The 14,637-nt window shown below is 47.1% G+C and overlaps 5 protein-coding genes across 5 annotated transcripts; 1 reads left to right on the plus strand and 4 right to left on the minus strand.

The window, feature by feature from the left end:
* Positions 1-51: 51 nt before the first annotated feature.
* On the minus strand, positions 52-1,901 carry F4822DRAFT_436848 (torulene oxygenase; the record flags this gene model as incomplete). Its single annotated transcript, XM_051462350.1, has 2 exons — positions 52-1,701; positions 1,758-1,901. The coding sequence occupies 2 exons, from the start codon at positions 1,899-1,901 to the stop codon at positions 52-54; spliced, it is 1,794 nt and encodes a 597-aa protein (XP_051315037.1).
* A 2,119-nt stretch (positions 1,902-4,020) lies between these two features.
* Positions 4,021-7,159, minus strand: F4822DRAFT_194921 (kinase-like protein). The gene is made up of 5 exons (XM_051453626.1): positions 6,937-7,159; positions 6,119-6,861; positions 5,275-6,039; positions 4,956-5,198; positions 4,021-4,899 (listed from the first exon to the last, which is right to left on the minus strand). Exons 1-5 carry the CDS (start codon positions 7,046-7,048, stop codon positions 4,498-4,500), a joined length of 2,265 nt encoding a protein of 754 aa, XP_051315038.1. The 5' UTR covers positions 7,049-7,159; the 3' UTR covers positions 4,021-4,497.
* A 1,416-nt stretch (positions 7,160-8,575) lies between these two features.
* On the plus strand, positions 8,576-10,616 carry F4822DRAFT_195033 (uncharacterized protein). The gene is made up of 4 exons (XM_051453630.1): positions 8,576-8,926; positions 8,983-9,531; positions 9,593-9,775; positions 9,841-10,616. Exons 1-4 carry the CDS (start codon positions 8,876-8,878, stop codon positions 10,582-10,584), a joined length of 1,527 nt encoding a protein of 508 aa, XP_051315039.1. The 5' UTR covers positions 8,576-8,875; the 3' UTR covers positions 10,585-10,616.
* F4822DRAFT_194946 (Aldo/keto reductase) lies at positions 10,617-12,260 on the minus strand. The gene is made up of 2 exons (XM_051453627.1): positions 11,388-12,260; positions 10,617-11,319 (listed from the first exon to the last, which is right to left on the minus strand). The coding sequence occupies exons 1-2, from the start codon at positions 11,785-11,787 to the stop codon at positions 10,649-10,651; spliced, it is 1,071 nt and encodes a 356-aa protein (XP_051315040.1). The 5' UTR covers positions 11,788-12,260; the 3' UTR covers positions 10,617-10,648.
* F4822DRAFT_194985 (GroES-like protein) lies at positions 12,261-14,486 on the minus strand. Its single transcript, XM_051453629.1, has 4 exons — positions 14,019-14,486; positions 13,283-13,959; positions 13,082-13,231; positions 12,261-13,013 (listed from the first exon to the last, which is right to left on the minus strand). The coding sequence occupies exons 1-4, from the start codon at positions 14,269-14,271 to the stop codon at positions 12,735-12,737; spliced, it is 1,359 nt and encodes a 452-aa protein (XP_051315041.1). The 5' UTR covers positions 14,272-14,486; the 3' UTR covers positions 12,261-12,734.
* Positions 14,487-14,637: the final 151 nt, after the last annotated feature.

A 14,637-nucleotide genomic window follows, 5' to 3' on the forward strand; every position in this document is an offset into this window, starting at 1 on the left:
ACGACTGCCATATAGATGGACACGAATGCATAAAGCATTCATCGTGCCTTATTATAGCCCCGAAGACGATGGTGCGTGTAGGCCATGGAAACCAAACGCGACAGGGAAACCGCACTCAGCACGTCCCAACTCCTTCATTGTCTTTGCATCCAGGCACAGAAGATAGCTTGTCTTACCAACCCCATCAAGCACAACGCTCAATAGTACACCATCATCCTCATCCAGTTCCTTTTCGCCCTGTGCTCTAGGACGAGGCACAAAGATTGGCTCGCCCGGGGTATGACCCTTTGGGTTCTCCCAGAACGATGCTTCGCGCTTGTCCAGGTCTGTTTTGACGATAGCATCGAAAAATGTGCTATAGCCGCGGTTCGATATGCTGTACGCATAGCGGTAATTCCTGGTCGCGTAAAGTGGATTGATAATGGGTAGTTCGCCGGCGTGCGGTGCTTTGATCTCAAATATCTTTTCCGACGTTACTTGGGTAGTCGATACATTTCCATCGAGTGAATTCATCCTAGGGATCGTGGCCTTCCGTCTCGTCAATCGAGCAAGACAGTTCCGGCCGCGTTCCTCATCGCCCCAATAATTTCTTGCTGCATCTCCCCTATTCAATATGACATCCATATCAAACGCCCGTATCACGTCGGTATTGGGGTATTCAATAACGTCGCAATACAAGTCGATATCGCCAGTTTTCTCATTGCACTCTTCAAAGGAGTTGATGCTATGGAAGAAGAAACCCGCTGGACTATCGAATGTTGCAACTACCCCGCGACCCTTAAGACGGTCGACGACATACCATTTGCAGAGCTTTGACTCGTTGAAGGGTTCGATAGCATCGGCCACATTACCCATCCACGGAACGCTGAGACCGTAGAAGCTAAGATGTGTCGACGGGATACACAGGATAACGAACGAAGGCGAGAGGAAGAAGGAATGATTGTATGCTGGCTTTATGTCGGGGCCAGATATTGTGGCCAAAATGTCGGTGGTTCTAGTCGATGCATTTGCTCGGAAGACACGATACGCCGGGCAACGACCCATTTCGAGGTTATAATTAAAGAAATCGCCAGTCTCCGGGTCCCTCTGGGCGTGGGCACAGCTGAGCGGACCCTTAAGATCCAGGTGGAGTTTGGTTTGATGGGCTACTCCGATTGGTTCCAGAGTATCTTGATCAACTTCTTTCATAAGTCCGGTGTCCGTACCTAGCCATATAGACTTAATACCCCCCCGGTGACCGGATTCGGTGGCACCCGATAGCAAGACGGGCACATTGGCGTTCACCGTAACGCATACGTTATCGAAATTCGGGCCTTTACTAGGGCCTCGAATCTCAGACGAACTTCGCCATACGCTCATGACCTTTCCAAATAGACCTATACATGGGTCCCTCTTTTGGCCAAACCCGACGTCGGGCTTTCGTCCATCTCTTTTGACTGCTTCGAAAAGCTCCGGGCTCTGACGCTTGGAAGAGTACTCGACTCTGACGGGGGACTTGGTGTCCCCTGTCTCTATAATGTCGAATCTATGGGTATGACCGAAGCCGTCGAACCAATGCGTGATATAGAATGTACCTTTAGGGGTGCCTTCAACGCTGTACTGTCCGGGTCCAGTACGGTACAGCGAACCCGCGGCCCACGAAGGAATTGAGCCTTTCACGGTTAGTTCAACAGGACCGCTTATCTCGTCCAAGCCCTCGAACTTATGATAATTGTCAGTATGACATCCGCGATTGATAACGAGACTTAGATACTTACTCCCGCCTCGTTCGGCCAATCTTCAAATTCGGAATCTAGCATGCCTTGCGCCGCCCTCTCAAAACTAGCGTCATTTTGAGATTCCCCTTGTACTTGGCTCTCTCGAGCAAATCGAGTACTAGAAGTTGTCGTAATTGTAGACATGGTGTTGCGAAAGCGGCAGTTCTATATGTCGGTGGTATTTCGAATTCCGGAGTGTCTATAAGAGCGCGCTGTTGTTTCAAGGTCAATGATAATTAACGTAGACTGAGGAATGGAGTGCGAGTCAATGTGTCGTAATTTGAGACGATTGCTTCGATGTCGAATACGTTTTATATGGTCATTTCAAGCAGAACAATCTTCAACAATCTAAACAATTGTCCCGATTGTCCCGATTGTCCGGCGGGCACCAAAGAACGAGAGATTATATAGACAGGGATAAGGAAACCTCGTCCGCGGGCGTGTCTGATTCTCGGCGCATTGGATGGGATCTACACGAAGAAGTTGTTGGTAAGACACCCGCTTGCACTAAGCTAACAGGGTCAATCATCAGTAACTCAGCTTAGTTTTTAGATCGAAGGATTCTTCGATACTCGATCTCTATATGCGTTCGTACCTTTCAAGTATGACCATGAATTGGATGTCGAAATTGGGATGGGTCAAGAGGAGTTTGTTACGATTATCGATTGGACTTGGGTTGGTGTTGAAACTTAAACACCGAAGGTTTACTTGTACATGTATCATTGTATCCTAGGTAATACTCGGACCACATGCGCGGGACAGTATGACTCTTCATAGCACTTGCATGTTTGTATGTTTGTGTAAATGCGTGGAGGTTACGATGCGATGTTGTAACTGCCAATACTTCAATCCCGTTACCTAGGTACCTACCTATATACAGTCACTGGTGCATCCACGGCAATAATCATCAACTCTAAGGAAGGTGGTACCTAAACACGTAAACCTACATACAAATAAACCTAATCTCAAAGAACGGGACGCTCTTGTCTGATGTCATGATTCATGACTAGAAATATTGAGGAAGGCACATAGCTGAGCAAGAAAAAGCAAACAGCTGTATGTACCTAAGTACTTACCTAATTCAGAGTTCAATTCCTTCACCATCCAATTAGCGACTAGCGGCTCGGAACAATCCCACCTGGAACTGCCCCAAAACCATAGACGAGGGACGCTAAAATATCTCTTTATTCGCTGCTGTCTCGCTAAATTCCTGCAACTCTGAGCACCTGTGTATCTAATTACAGTGCGGAGCACTGTCGATACTTTATATATACAATTAAGGTTCAGCTAAGTCATATGACAACCTGGGTAAACACTCGGAGAGTAGGTGCTCAATAAGCAGAGGGCCATGAAAGGTCCGCATGATAAAATGGACCATCCGTTATCATATCCGTCTTTGCCCAACCCTACGATTCCGAAAGAATGGAGATAAATCCATTTGATTTACTACTTCTTTCACGCGATTATCCATAAAATAGATGCGATTACGACAAGTACCTACCTGAATAGCTATATACATTCATGGATGTACCTAGATGACGATACTTAGTGGGGCCGTCGGGGTCGGAGTATCTAGTGCACGTACCAAAACGTGCCAGCGTGCTACCTCCGTTCTCTACCTAAGTACCTAGGTACACTAGCGGGTGAGGGGGGTATTTGGTCATTATGTCAGCAACAATGTCGGGGGGTGGTCATAATGTTCGTAAAACCGAGCTGATGAATTTAACTCCTATCCGATTGGCTGGTAGATTTACTATTGTTACCCCCAAGGGCAATTGTATTACATAAACAAGGGTTTCAGGGAAGGAGGCCATTGCCATACAGAAAGGGTCATATTTCGTCGTAATTACCTCGAGTTGAAAAGGGTCACTAGGAAGGAAGCTATTGCCGTATAGACAGGCTTGTAATTCATTGTAATTACCTCCTGATTGACGTATGTCAACCTAGCCACGATGTCAGTAGCTGGTCACGATGTCAACGTATTTAAGTAAAAAAAAAAAAAAAAAGGAAAAAAGAAAGGTCAGCCAGGGATTCGAATACAGGACCTTAAGATTGTACAATTACATTTACAAGGTCAATTATCATACGAAAAAAGTCATATTTACAGTCATTCGAATAGGTACGATTACGATTACAAGCTACGCATTTTACCACTAGACCACGGGCTACAAATTACGAATACTGATGACTAACTTCTTATTGCCATATATAAAGAAACATATCGTACCTTCCTGTGCTGTAGATAAATTACGTTGACAGGGTGTTGATTTCTGAGAGGGTGTTGTATTGAGGTTATTTACAGACAGGGTGTCTAGCCGTGGTAATTACGTCAAATTCAACAGTAATTTCAACACCCTGACAACCTAAAATACTGACGAAATACGACTGCATGATAATTACATACAATACAGTCAATCCAGCTATTCAAATAGATACGATGTTGACCTATTGGCAGGGTGTTGAAATCGTGTCAAAAATGGTAATTATGTAAATTTATTGACACAGCTGCTGACATAATTACGAAAACCCCACCCCATAGTGTAGTTATATGTACTAGATTAGAAATGTTCGGCCCCACGTACGAACATGTACCTAGGTAGGTACCTAGGTACGACACGGTAGTACATAGGCTCCGAATTCACGATCCGCGGCCGTCAATTTTCACTATAAATCACCATGCTTATCGATATGTCCCAGTAATCCAATAGTATACACCGCCTTGGAAGGATGTGAACTGTCCTCAATTCACCCCAATACAAGCAAGCCGCTTTGAGATCCTTTTAAATCGAGCATATCCGTCTTGAAAGGCCTTCCTAACCGATTGGAATGGTGAGGGTTTGATATCGAGGTGTACTGGATTGAGCTGGGTTGCTGAATCAAATTTTATAGCCCGATTTTCTAACCCTTCTTGTGCCAGCTGACCAGAAGTCTTAGTTATATCCTTTCTTGCAAGTTCCGTCTCTTGCGACTCTTCGGTGGGACTTGTCGATGTATTCTCTTCAACAGTTTGCATGGCATCATTCAAATTCCCATATGTCATGTTCCTAATCCCCCTTCTTCTGTTAGCTTGATCTAGAATCTTCCTTTGCAATTCAATCCGTCTTTGATCTTGGGTTTGCCTCAGTGGCCCCTTGTGTGGCATCTGTTTTTGTAAGCTTCTATCATCATAGTGCCACATCTATGCGGAGAGCGACATACCCGCAAATGTCCAACCACACGGTATTTCTCGTCAAAGACTGCAAGGGTTGAATTGGCATCATTGCCCCAAGTTTCGTTGGGAGCCTTTTTGTAGTCGTCGCATATACCCTTTAAGTGACCATGAAACATCTCAATCTTCCATCGATCCTGAGGGTTTGGTTGAAGCAGGCCATTCTCGATAATGTCCAAGAAGTCTTTCATAGCGCTCGGACATGTACCATTGGTTCGAAGTTTATGAATCCACTGAATTATTAGAACATGAATCACAAACATTTGGCGTATAAACCTTAGGTGATTACCTAGGTAACAAAATACTCACTTCATTGACGGACGGCTTCACAGTCGGAACACGGCCATGAATATTGAAAAATTTGTCCTCCACGACGTTATGACTAGGAGCATCGTCTTGAAGCCGCGCTCGGTTGAATGTAGGCCGTGTGCTACTATATCCAATAAGCAACCAGGAGATAAATTCTAGGAAAACGCATCCTAGGCTCCACATATCGTATGCTTGCGAAATAGGTGAGTTCAAGTCGAACTCGGGAGGCCGATATGTACGAGAGAAACCACCAACCCTGTCGGCAGCTACGTTCGAGATAGAGAATGCGGAATGGAAGCGAGTCAATCCGAAGTCGGTAATAACGAGGCGATAGTTACCATTCGGTGTAGAGAAGAAGAGAATATTTTCGGGCTTGATATCGCCATGTCTTCCCCTATTTCTGTTGTCGTGGACGAGGAGTTGCTCATCGATGCGGACTTGATCATCATTCCACGAAGAGTAGTGGTGAATCTTCCACAAGCCTTCAGTTATACCTAGACACTGACTAAGAACCCATTCAACATGTTGAGGTGTAGTCGGCGACATTTGCTTTTGCTGCCAGAGATCCACCAAATTCCCGCGTGCCAGTGGAAATACTAAGTAATACCTGTCATCATGTTGCAATGTCATGAGTAATCGGATAAGGTGATCATGCCCAGATCGTTGCCCACTGAATCGCTCCAGTGCTCGTATCTCATCTCTGTACCATTTGAAGTTTGCGGATATTTCCTTCACCGCAAATTCGGATTTCTCATCCAATGCATCCTGTATGAATCCAATTAGCCTCTTTTAATTTAGATCCCCCGTAATAACCATGTATGTAGCCTGTCCAAGTACGACTCACATAGTTATGATGGGCAGGATGGATCCGGACCCTTCGAACGGACCCGTATCCGCCGAACTTTGGCTCGTACCATTCAGTAAAGGGGAGTCTGATCTTAGGATCATCGAATTTATAGAAACGTACGGGCCCCGGACTCATGTCAAAAAAAGGGATGAGATGGCGATACTGCCCAAAACAAAAGTGGTCAAAGTCACGAATCCCGTGGCGGCCAGAGAGATAATTCATTGCTAGGCTATTCTCTGCATCGCCATTCTTGTGGAATGAAATTTTCGTTCCGGGGAGCTGGGATCGACATCGTTTAAGGGGTAAGTCGGTATCGTGTATTTTATTTCCAATAAATGAATTGAACGATTCTATTCCATCGGTATATATGAGTGTAGCCAATATCATGAGTCGACTATGCTCTGACTCATCATGGCCAATCTCGTTCACCATTTCATCAATTGAAACACCGTCCCCACGGAAAATTTCTTCGAATGCGCGTTTTATGATAGGCTTTCGAAGTAGGAGTAATTTATTCAGAGGGAGGAATAGGTACTGTCCGTTACGCCCGCAACGCCCGCAACGCCCGGATTCGAGATTTTTTTCCAGTATATTCTGGAGATACTGGATACATGATTCCTTGTCGGACCATTGATCGTGAAAATTGTCTAAATCGTCCGTGTTAAAGTTCGAGTCGGGTTGGGACAGGTTAGAAGGTCTGTGAATATCGAACGAAAGTAATTCGGGGTTGGCTTCGATATCTACTGGCATCCCATATGAAAATGTCAGGTACGTTTATTGACATTTGTAGCTCCCTATGATGAAATCGGGCTTACCTTTCATATGTTTCTGCCATGCACACCGAAGCCCGTAATCTTGGACAGTCACGATTCCTACCATACGTTCAGCTGGTATCTTTGCTAAATACGTTAGAAGATGCCTAAGCATTCATTACCTTCCACCATAGATTGCGCATCTTCGCTTCTTCGTGGAGTAGACATTATCCGTGGGATTTATAGGAGTGCTAGCGACTGGCTGGTATACTTCGTCCCTACCCGGCCTCGGCAATAAGCGCCATGTATCAAGTTTGTGTGAAAACCGAATCAGGGATTTATAATGATGAGTTAAGATATGACATTGGGTCTGAACATTAAGCTGGTCCTTATCTATAATGAAGTGGAGGCTTTGGGTGCACATTTTGCAAATTGAAGGTAATTTTCAGGATAGATATATCAGCGTTTCATCTAACCAACGAATCTGTCACTTTCCTCGGGGTCACGTATTGGTAAATGTCCCGAGAACACAAAGTGCAGTTTCTATGATCGAAGGAGGGGGGATGTGTTCAGCTACGCTGTGTTCACTCATCTCGGTCAGAACAATTCTCAAAAAAAAAGACTCCTGTTAAACCAAGTTAGTCCCTAAAGCGGTGGAAGGCTTTGCTCGGCGACTACGAGTACAGGGGGATAATCAATCTTACACACCAAATCTTCTAGCAATATCGATGAAGGTCACTACATAAAGGGGATTTAGCGCGGGCTGAGAATATACGTCTCGTCGTCATACCTAGGATCGTAACGCGTGTTGCGTATGTTACAGCTCAGAAATAGAGGCTGGTTCTTAATTAGCTATTACATATCTGGGTACTTAAAGTAACATTCCGAGGCGTTGTTTAATAAGTTCATGCGGTGAAAAACCGTATGGCTTGGACGTGCATGCCCCCCCAAACATGTACATACATACCTTAGGTAGGTAGGTACCTACTTATAATATTTTCGTCGCTCAGTTATAAAATCCTTTCCTTTCTGATTACCTAGGTAGGCATGCCCACGTAGCTAAGGGTACCTATTCAAAAATTCCTTTTTCGTCGTATGGAATTGTACCTTAGCGGCTTAAACCCCTGCCCTCAGGTCATACTGGCACGAAGATTCTTTCTTCTTTTAGTTATATGATTTCGGTGAAGCTAGAGCGGATCCTGCTTCAGACCCACCCGAAAATCGATGGTTAATTGACGTTGTGTAACCGTAAACCATGGAGCAAACTTACGGTTGCCGAGATACTGTCACAGTAACCTCTTAACTAACATTCCTATACAACAAAAAGTTCAAAAGTTCAATAAAAATCCTCACACCTTGCCTTTATATACTATCTTAACTTTATACATTTCAGAAGCGTGATAATATCACCTGCTACTGCTTGTTGACTTAGTAGTTAAATGCGCGACCTGGCTGACCTCGTGTAACTTAGGTACCTAAGTATTCACTTGAAGGTCTCGGGTTCGAATCTCACAGTTAGCATTTAGAATCCACTTTTCGGGGATTTTAACCAATTAAAACTTACCCGCCCTCTCCGTCTTCCCCACAACTTGACCGTATTTTCTTACGGAACAATATGGTATCAGTTTCTGAAGATCGTCGAGTAACAAAGCAACCAGCATTGACGCATAGGCGAATACTCACCACTTCCTAGACACTTCTGCTAGTTGAGGTTAGATGAGTATCTCAGCCAATTCAGGGTTTACATTGAGCGCCGTTTCCCCGGACAATCTTCTGTCTGCGTGGTAGAGACAGCGCTCATGGATGGAGAAGCGTGAGCGGCGTTACGGAGATAACCCCTGATGTTATCTCCACGATTATCTCCGCTACCTCCTCCCCTTAGGCGTTGGCGTCGGCGCCTGACACACGGGAAACAAGCCAACTCCCTCCACACCTACTTGGAGGTTGAGATTAAGCTTGTAAGTAAAGGGTCCTCAGCGTCGCCTGTCTTGGTTGCAGCACCATGGTCTTTCCTAGCCGTGGCTGCATTACCTGCAAGCAGCGACGCATCAAGGTAAGGCGCCTACAGTGCCAATTACCTCCGGACCACCGTGTGCTAAGGAATCCCAGTGCGACTCGGTTCATCCGACGTGTGGTCGATGCCAAAAGGCCAATCGGCCCTGCAACTGGGATGGGGAGGAGACGGCCGGCCTGCTCTTTCGGAGCGAAAATGCCTTCGCTCAAGGCAGGCCCAGGCGCCCTTGGAAACCCAAGGGCCGGGAGGGCGCCGAGGTTGAGATCCAACCCGACGACGACCCCGTTGTCTCCGTGATCTCCCCGCCAACCCTCATGGCGTCTCCCGTGGCGGGCGAAGCTCTCCGCTTCTGGCTGAAGAACTACGTGTTCCAGCGCGACGAGATCCCCGAACTCGCGCGCGAATACACGTACTACCTCGAGACCTACCGAGGTAGAGACCAACCTGACTCCAGCCTGCGCCTGGCCGTGTCCGCCTTCTCCCGCGCCATCTTCGCTCGCGCGACCCACCCCGACACGGCGACCGACGACGCCGAAGGGTTCTTCGCGCGAAGCATTGCGAAGATGCAGGACGAGTTCCATGGTCTGTCACAGGAGAACATCGACGAACTTCTCCTCACGACCATGCTGCTAGCCCACTACGAGGTACGCCCGAAGCCCCTCCCCCCTCTTCAAACTCGATTTTCTATGCTAATCGAAATTGAAGAACATGAGATACCAAAGCCAGACTCAAGAACAAGATGAGTCCCCCTTGGCCTACGGGGTAACGGGATTTCGGTTCTGGAAGGACGTCTGCCACCATTGCGGTGCCGCGGGCTTGCTAAAGCTACGACGGGAACGCGGATGGTCACCAAACCTTCCCCTCGATAGGTCCGTCAGGCGACAGCTAGTAAGTCTCGTCTCCTAGGTCCCGTCGTATATCCCAAATACGAACACATGGTTGACCTATATCAGATCCGAACTTACATACTTAGAGGTGAACCTGTGGACGAGTGGCTCGAGGACGGCGCACAGTATGGCGAAGAAGGCCCCGTACTAGGTCTGGACTCAGTCATGGTCCGCCTAGCTCACCTTCGCTCGAATTCGTTGTGCCTCTTCCTCCCGAAAAGCGGGATGTTCTCGTCGCAGCTACATCCACCTGATGTAGTAGCCCAGGCTCTAGAATTGGACGTTGCCCTGGAAACGTGGTCTCGCGATATTCCCGAAGGCTGGGAATTCTCCACGAAATCAGCCACCACGCCCAGTGCCACATTCGACGGATTTACACATGTCTATGCGACTCACGGTCACGCAGCGATTTGGAATAGATATCGCGCAGTTCATGTAATCGTCAATAGCATGCGAAAGCGGGCACTCATCATCATGTCGAGATGTTCGACCCAGATGATCTCGACGGTCGCGGAGCAGGAAGTATGTCAGGAGAAGATCACTTCGCTTGCAACTGACATATGCCGTAGTATCCCAGTTTTTGCTTCGCAGGATCCGAATTCTTCGGCTGCCGGAACAATGAGCATTAGCAACAGCATCTCACCCAAAATGGCGACACTTCTAGCGTGGCCTTTGACACTGGTTATCAGCACGGAATATGTACCGGAGCCTCAAAAACAGTGGCTAAGAAATATACTGAAATCAATTGCAAACTCCTTAGGGGATGCTGTGCTTGAGGCCGTTACCGAGAAGAGCGAATTCAAATTCTAACTAGACACTTGAGCCAAGTATAATATACATATTCCACCGCCTGTACTAATCCCGTTTTCTTTACTTAAGTATGTCCAACAATGGCTTTCGGGACGTACGGCTCCTCAAGGAACTTCACCTCGTCAGCCGTCAGCGTCTTCCCACGCGCACCACACGCCTCGTCGATTCTAGCTACCGAGTTAAACCCAACAATCGGCACAGTACCCTTCGCGCGATGCCACGCAAGATTAACCTGACTCATCTTCCAACCCTTCTCACTCGCTAACTTCTCCACGCGACGAATAATCTCCTGGTCCGCATCCGTAAGTTCTATAGGCACAGGACCAGGCGTCTTCGCTCTCGCCGAGTCATATTCCTGACCTAAAGGACGCGCCAGTTTCCCACCGAAATTAGGCGAGAACGGAATGATACCCACACCGGTGTCGTTGCAGAAACGGTTCATCTCAGCTTCGTCCTCGCGGTAGCATAGGTGGTAGTAATTCTGCATGCTGATGAACTTGGTCCAACCGTTTCGCTCGGCGACGGCTTGCATGCGCGCGAATTGCGTGGCCCACATTTTGCTCGCGCCGATGTAGCGTACCTTGCCGCTTTGCACTAGGTCGTGGAGTGCTTTCATGGTTTCTTCGATCGGAGTGTCATAGTCGAAGCGGTGGATTTGGTACAGGTCGATGTAGCTCGTTCCTAGACGTTTGAGGGAGGCTTCTACGGAGTTGAAGATGGCCGCGCGGGAGAGTCCTATGTTTTTCGTGTGAGCGCGGCACTCGCGATTTGATTTCAATTGAGATATATCATAAGTTACTCACCTCCCTGGTTAACATAGTCCTTCGTCTGGTGGAGAATTGGGCCGAACGGAGCAGTGAATATTCCCGTTTCTTCTCCAACGTGAAGGAAGCATTTCGTCAATATCACCACTTTCTCGCGCGGAATCGAGTATTTCCGGAGCGTCTTGCCGATTACATCCTCGCTGAGGCCATTGGAATACGCATTAGCCGTATCCCACGTGTTGAGGCCTCTATCGTAGGCAGCTTTGAGAACCTCAATAGATTCATTTTCGTCTAGCACCCAAGGTAGCCAATGACTAGAGCCAAGGGACATAGCACCTAGGATGGGCGTAGAAATACGTAATCCTGAAGAACCGAGCCTGACATAGTCGACCTTAGTCTCGTCGAGGCTTTTCTGGATGGATGGTGGAAGTTGTGCCATTGTTGAGTATTGTGATGGTGTAGAGACGTTTAAGTGTTAACGTAGGCAGAATGAAGCCAGAATCGGTACTTGATATTTCTTGTGTTTTGGAACTGATAGACTATCTCCCTAGAAGGAGGGACAAGACTACCCTTTTATATATCCCCATCCTTGGTTGGGACCTTTGAATTAGAAAAGAGAACATCTCGAAAGATACGCCTTGAAGGATGAACCGGCCCTAGAATTGAACTGTGAAACCTAAGAGAGATGTCATTTGTCATGATTGGTCTCTCACTTGACTTCGGATATTAGAAAGAGTAATTCGACTTGCCGCCGCATGTCTAAGCCTAGAAATACTACTCGATACGGCGCTCTCATTCGAAGTATCTATGAAAATACTCGTAGCTGAGCAATGGTATTATTGGTGTTACGGGAGATAGTGTAAAATCCGTATGCATGTAACAGCCAGCTGAGATGGAGATCTAGTTAATAAGCAACAGCTCGTGAGTTTTTCCAAAAAGGGTATAACAGCATGAAGAGCTCGCGGGTTTTTCTTGAAAAGGTATAGTCATGATAATGCTTAGTTTCCGAAACTCGATCCTCATGAGAGATAGAATCTTTTCGCCTATAATAGTTCCGCTTTAGTTGACGGCAAGTGGACAAGTCTTAGGTCCGGCCCCGCTGCGATTATCCGGTCATTTATCGTGTCCCGGAGTCCGAGGGGCAGATATTAGGTACCACACGTACCAATATATCCAGCGATTCATTCACCCATTCATGTTATTCAGAATATGTTAAATGATCGGTACGTGATCTGACTATGCCGAAGGCCAATCGTCATACTCACGATGGATTATGTGTGCATTACATCAAAGACCATCAAGGTACTCAGTTCATATAGTACCTAGATCCATATTTACATATTTATACATCCATCGACCCAATCCAAGAATTGATTCTTCCATTCCTCAATACCTCGTTAATGGAGGACTTCCTGCGCACGCCGGCAACGAGAACTTGGTCTCGACAAAGACCTTCTGCATAGAATCCGCGCGCTTCTCGAACTTCGTATACACCTTATCCAGATCTTCGACGTGGACACGATGGGAAACCATTTGTAGCGGATCAAGTTCGCCTTCCTGGATCATCTTGAGGAGATCATCCCAGTACTTGTGTACCGGGGCTTGTCCATTACCAATGAGTCGAATACCTCGTTCCATGAGCGACCCGATATTGAAGTGGTTGGTCTGAAGATTATCAGTACTTAAATTACTGAAAATGGTTGAGGAAATCACAGGATGAAGGGAAAACTCACATATCCGACGTATACGCCAGTGATACCGCATCGACCAAAGTTTCGCACACCTTCAATCATCTCGTTGACGATCTCGCTCGTGTCCGTTTCAGCACCGAGCGTCATCTCGAGCCAGTGCATCCACCCTTTCGCATATTCGCCCGCAGCACACTGGTTGTATCGTCAGTACTCTGCATGACCCGCGTCATATTGGTAACATACCTCAATAGCCGCATCAGGACCCCTTCCACCGCACAATTCCTTGAGCTTCGACACGACAGTCGGCTTGTTTGTCACACCGAATGACAATTGCTTATAATCAACCAACTCCAGCTTATCGGCATGATCAGCCGGCCAATGATCTAAGATAAATGTGAGGCGGGGCTCCGTATCGACGAAGATGATCTTAGTAGCTCCGGCCTTAATGGCAAAGATACCAGCCATTTGTCCAATAGGACCAGCGCCGAAAATAGCGACTTGGTCACCCGGGTAAACGGCGGTGTCGTGGACTGCATTGTAGCTTGTCGCTAGCACGTCACTAAGGTAAAGAGCCTTCTCATCAGGCACGCTGTCTGGAATCTCGAGTAGGTTCACGTCGCCAAGAGGCACGCGCACATATTCGGCTTGCCCACCAGCGAAACCGCCGGTGAAATGGGAGTATCCGAACATGCCAGCTGTCTGGCCGCCATACATAGCGCGCTCGGTGGTGTTAGAGTTGGTCTTTTCGCATTGTGATGATAACTTCTGTTTGCAGAAGAAGCAGTCACCGCAAGCGATTTGGAATGACGCGACGTATCTCTTGCCGTTTTGTACCTTCTTCACTGCCGATCCGACTTCGTCGACGATACCGCAGAATTCGTGGCCGAGGATGTCGCCTTTGTTTAATTGGATGACGGTTCCTGCGAGAGCATCGTGTCAGCGCATGGTATAATAATATTGCGCGGTGGCTGTAGCTTACCGTGGTATAAGTGAAGGTCACTGCCGCAGACGGTGCTGCCTGTGACTTTGAGGATAACGTCGTTCGGCTCGATGATCTTTGGTCTTGGAACATCGCGAACCTCGACTGCATTCTTGCCCATCCAACATAATGCCTTCATCGTCTGATCCTTTCCGGTATCTCCGCTATAATTGGCGACATCCTGTTCGGTGACAGAACTACCGTCGTGGCCGATGATCTTCTCAACTCCGTATGCTGCTTGCGTTGCTGCCATGATATTTGATATTTAACAGTGAATAATTGTTGTTCCTTAGATTCGTAACACTGGCTGTGAGTATGTAAACATCAAAACATCATTGAATTGAGTCCAGGTACACGTGGGCCATGGCCTTATAACGAAGTACACTAGCTAACAATATCGTGGTAACGACATCAGAGCATCATCACATTGCTCAAGTAACCAGGATGGGTCCAAATATGATCAATACCCCGCCTGTAAACACCGAAGTTTGAGTCTTGGTTACTTTCACATCTAGGTATTGTTGCTAAATGTATGACGTTGAAATTCGATGCTGGGTCAAGGCGCATGGGATCGATCTACGTCATGACTTTGAATCGCGGAGACAACGCGGATACTATA

Source organism: Hypoxylon trugodes (assembly GCF_022578975.1).
Source record: "Hypoxylon trugodes strain CBS 135444 unplaced genomic scaffold F4822scaffold_4, whole genome shotgun sequence".
NCBI lineage: Eukaryota > Fungi > Ascomycota > Sordariomycetes > Xylariales > Hypoxylaceae > Hypoxylon > Hypoxylon trugodes.

Bases quoted from the DNA above. Each gene is read 5' to 3' on its own strand.
- F4822DRAFT_194921 (XM_051453626.1), bottom strand. From the start codon at position 7,048: ATGCTTAGGCATCTTCTAACGTATTTAGCAAAGATACCAGCTGAACGT. The intron at 6,040-6,118 runs GTGAGTCGTACT...GGATTCATACAG, and splicing joins ATCCTGCCCATCATAACTAT to GATGCATTGGATGAGAAATC. The intron at 4,900-4,955 runs GTATGTCGCTCT...TTACAAAAACAG, and splicing joins GTGTGGTTGGACATTTGCGG to ATGCCACACAAGGGGCCACT.
- F4822DRAFT_195033 (XM_051453630.1), top strand. From the start codon at position 8,876: ATGGTCTTTCCTAGCCGTGGCTGCATTACCTGCAAGCAGCGACGCATC. The intron at 8,927-8,982 runs GTAAGGCGCCTA...AAGGAATCCCAG, and splicing joins GCAAGCAGCGACGCATCAAG to TGCGACTCGGTTCATCCGAC. The intron at 9,776-9,840 runs GTAAGTCTCGTC...GACCTATATCAG, and splicing joins GGTCCGTCAGGCGACAGCTA to ATCCGAACTTACATACTTAG.
- F4822DRAFT_194946 (XM_051453627.1), bottom strand. From the start codon at position 11,787: ATGGCACAACTTCCACCATCCATCCAGAAAAGCCTCGACGAGACTAAG. The intron at 11,320-11,387 runs GTGAGTAACTTA...CGAAAAACATAG, and splicing joins GGACTATGTTAACCAGGGAG to GACTCTCCCGCGCGGCCATC.
- F4822DRAFT_194985 (XM_051453629.1), bottom strand. From the start codon at position 14,271: ATGGCAGCAACGCAAGCAGCATACGGAGTTGAGAAGATCATCGGCCAC. The intron at 13,232-13,282 runs GTATGTTACCAA...CGATACAACCAG, and splicing joins GTCCTGATGCGGCTATTGAG to TGTGCTGCGGGCGAATATGC. The intron at 13,014-13,081 runs GTGAGTTTTCCC...GATAATCTTCAG, and splicing joins CTGGCGTATACGTCGGATAT to ACCAACCACTTCAATATCGG.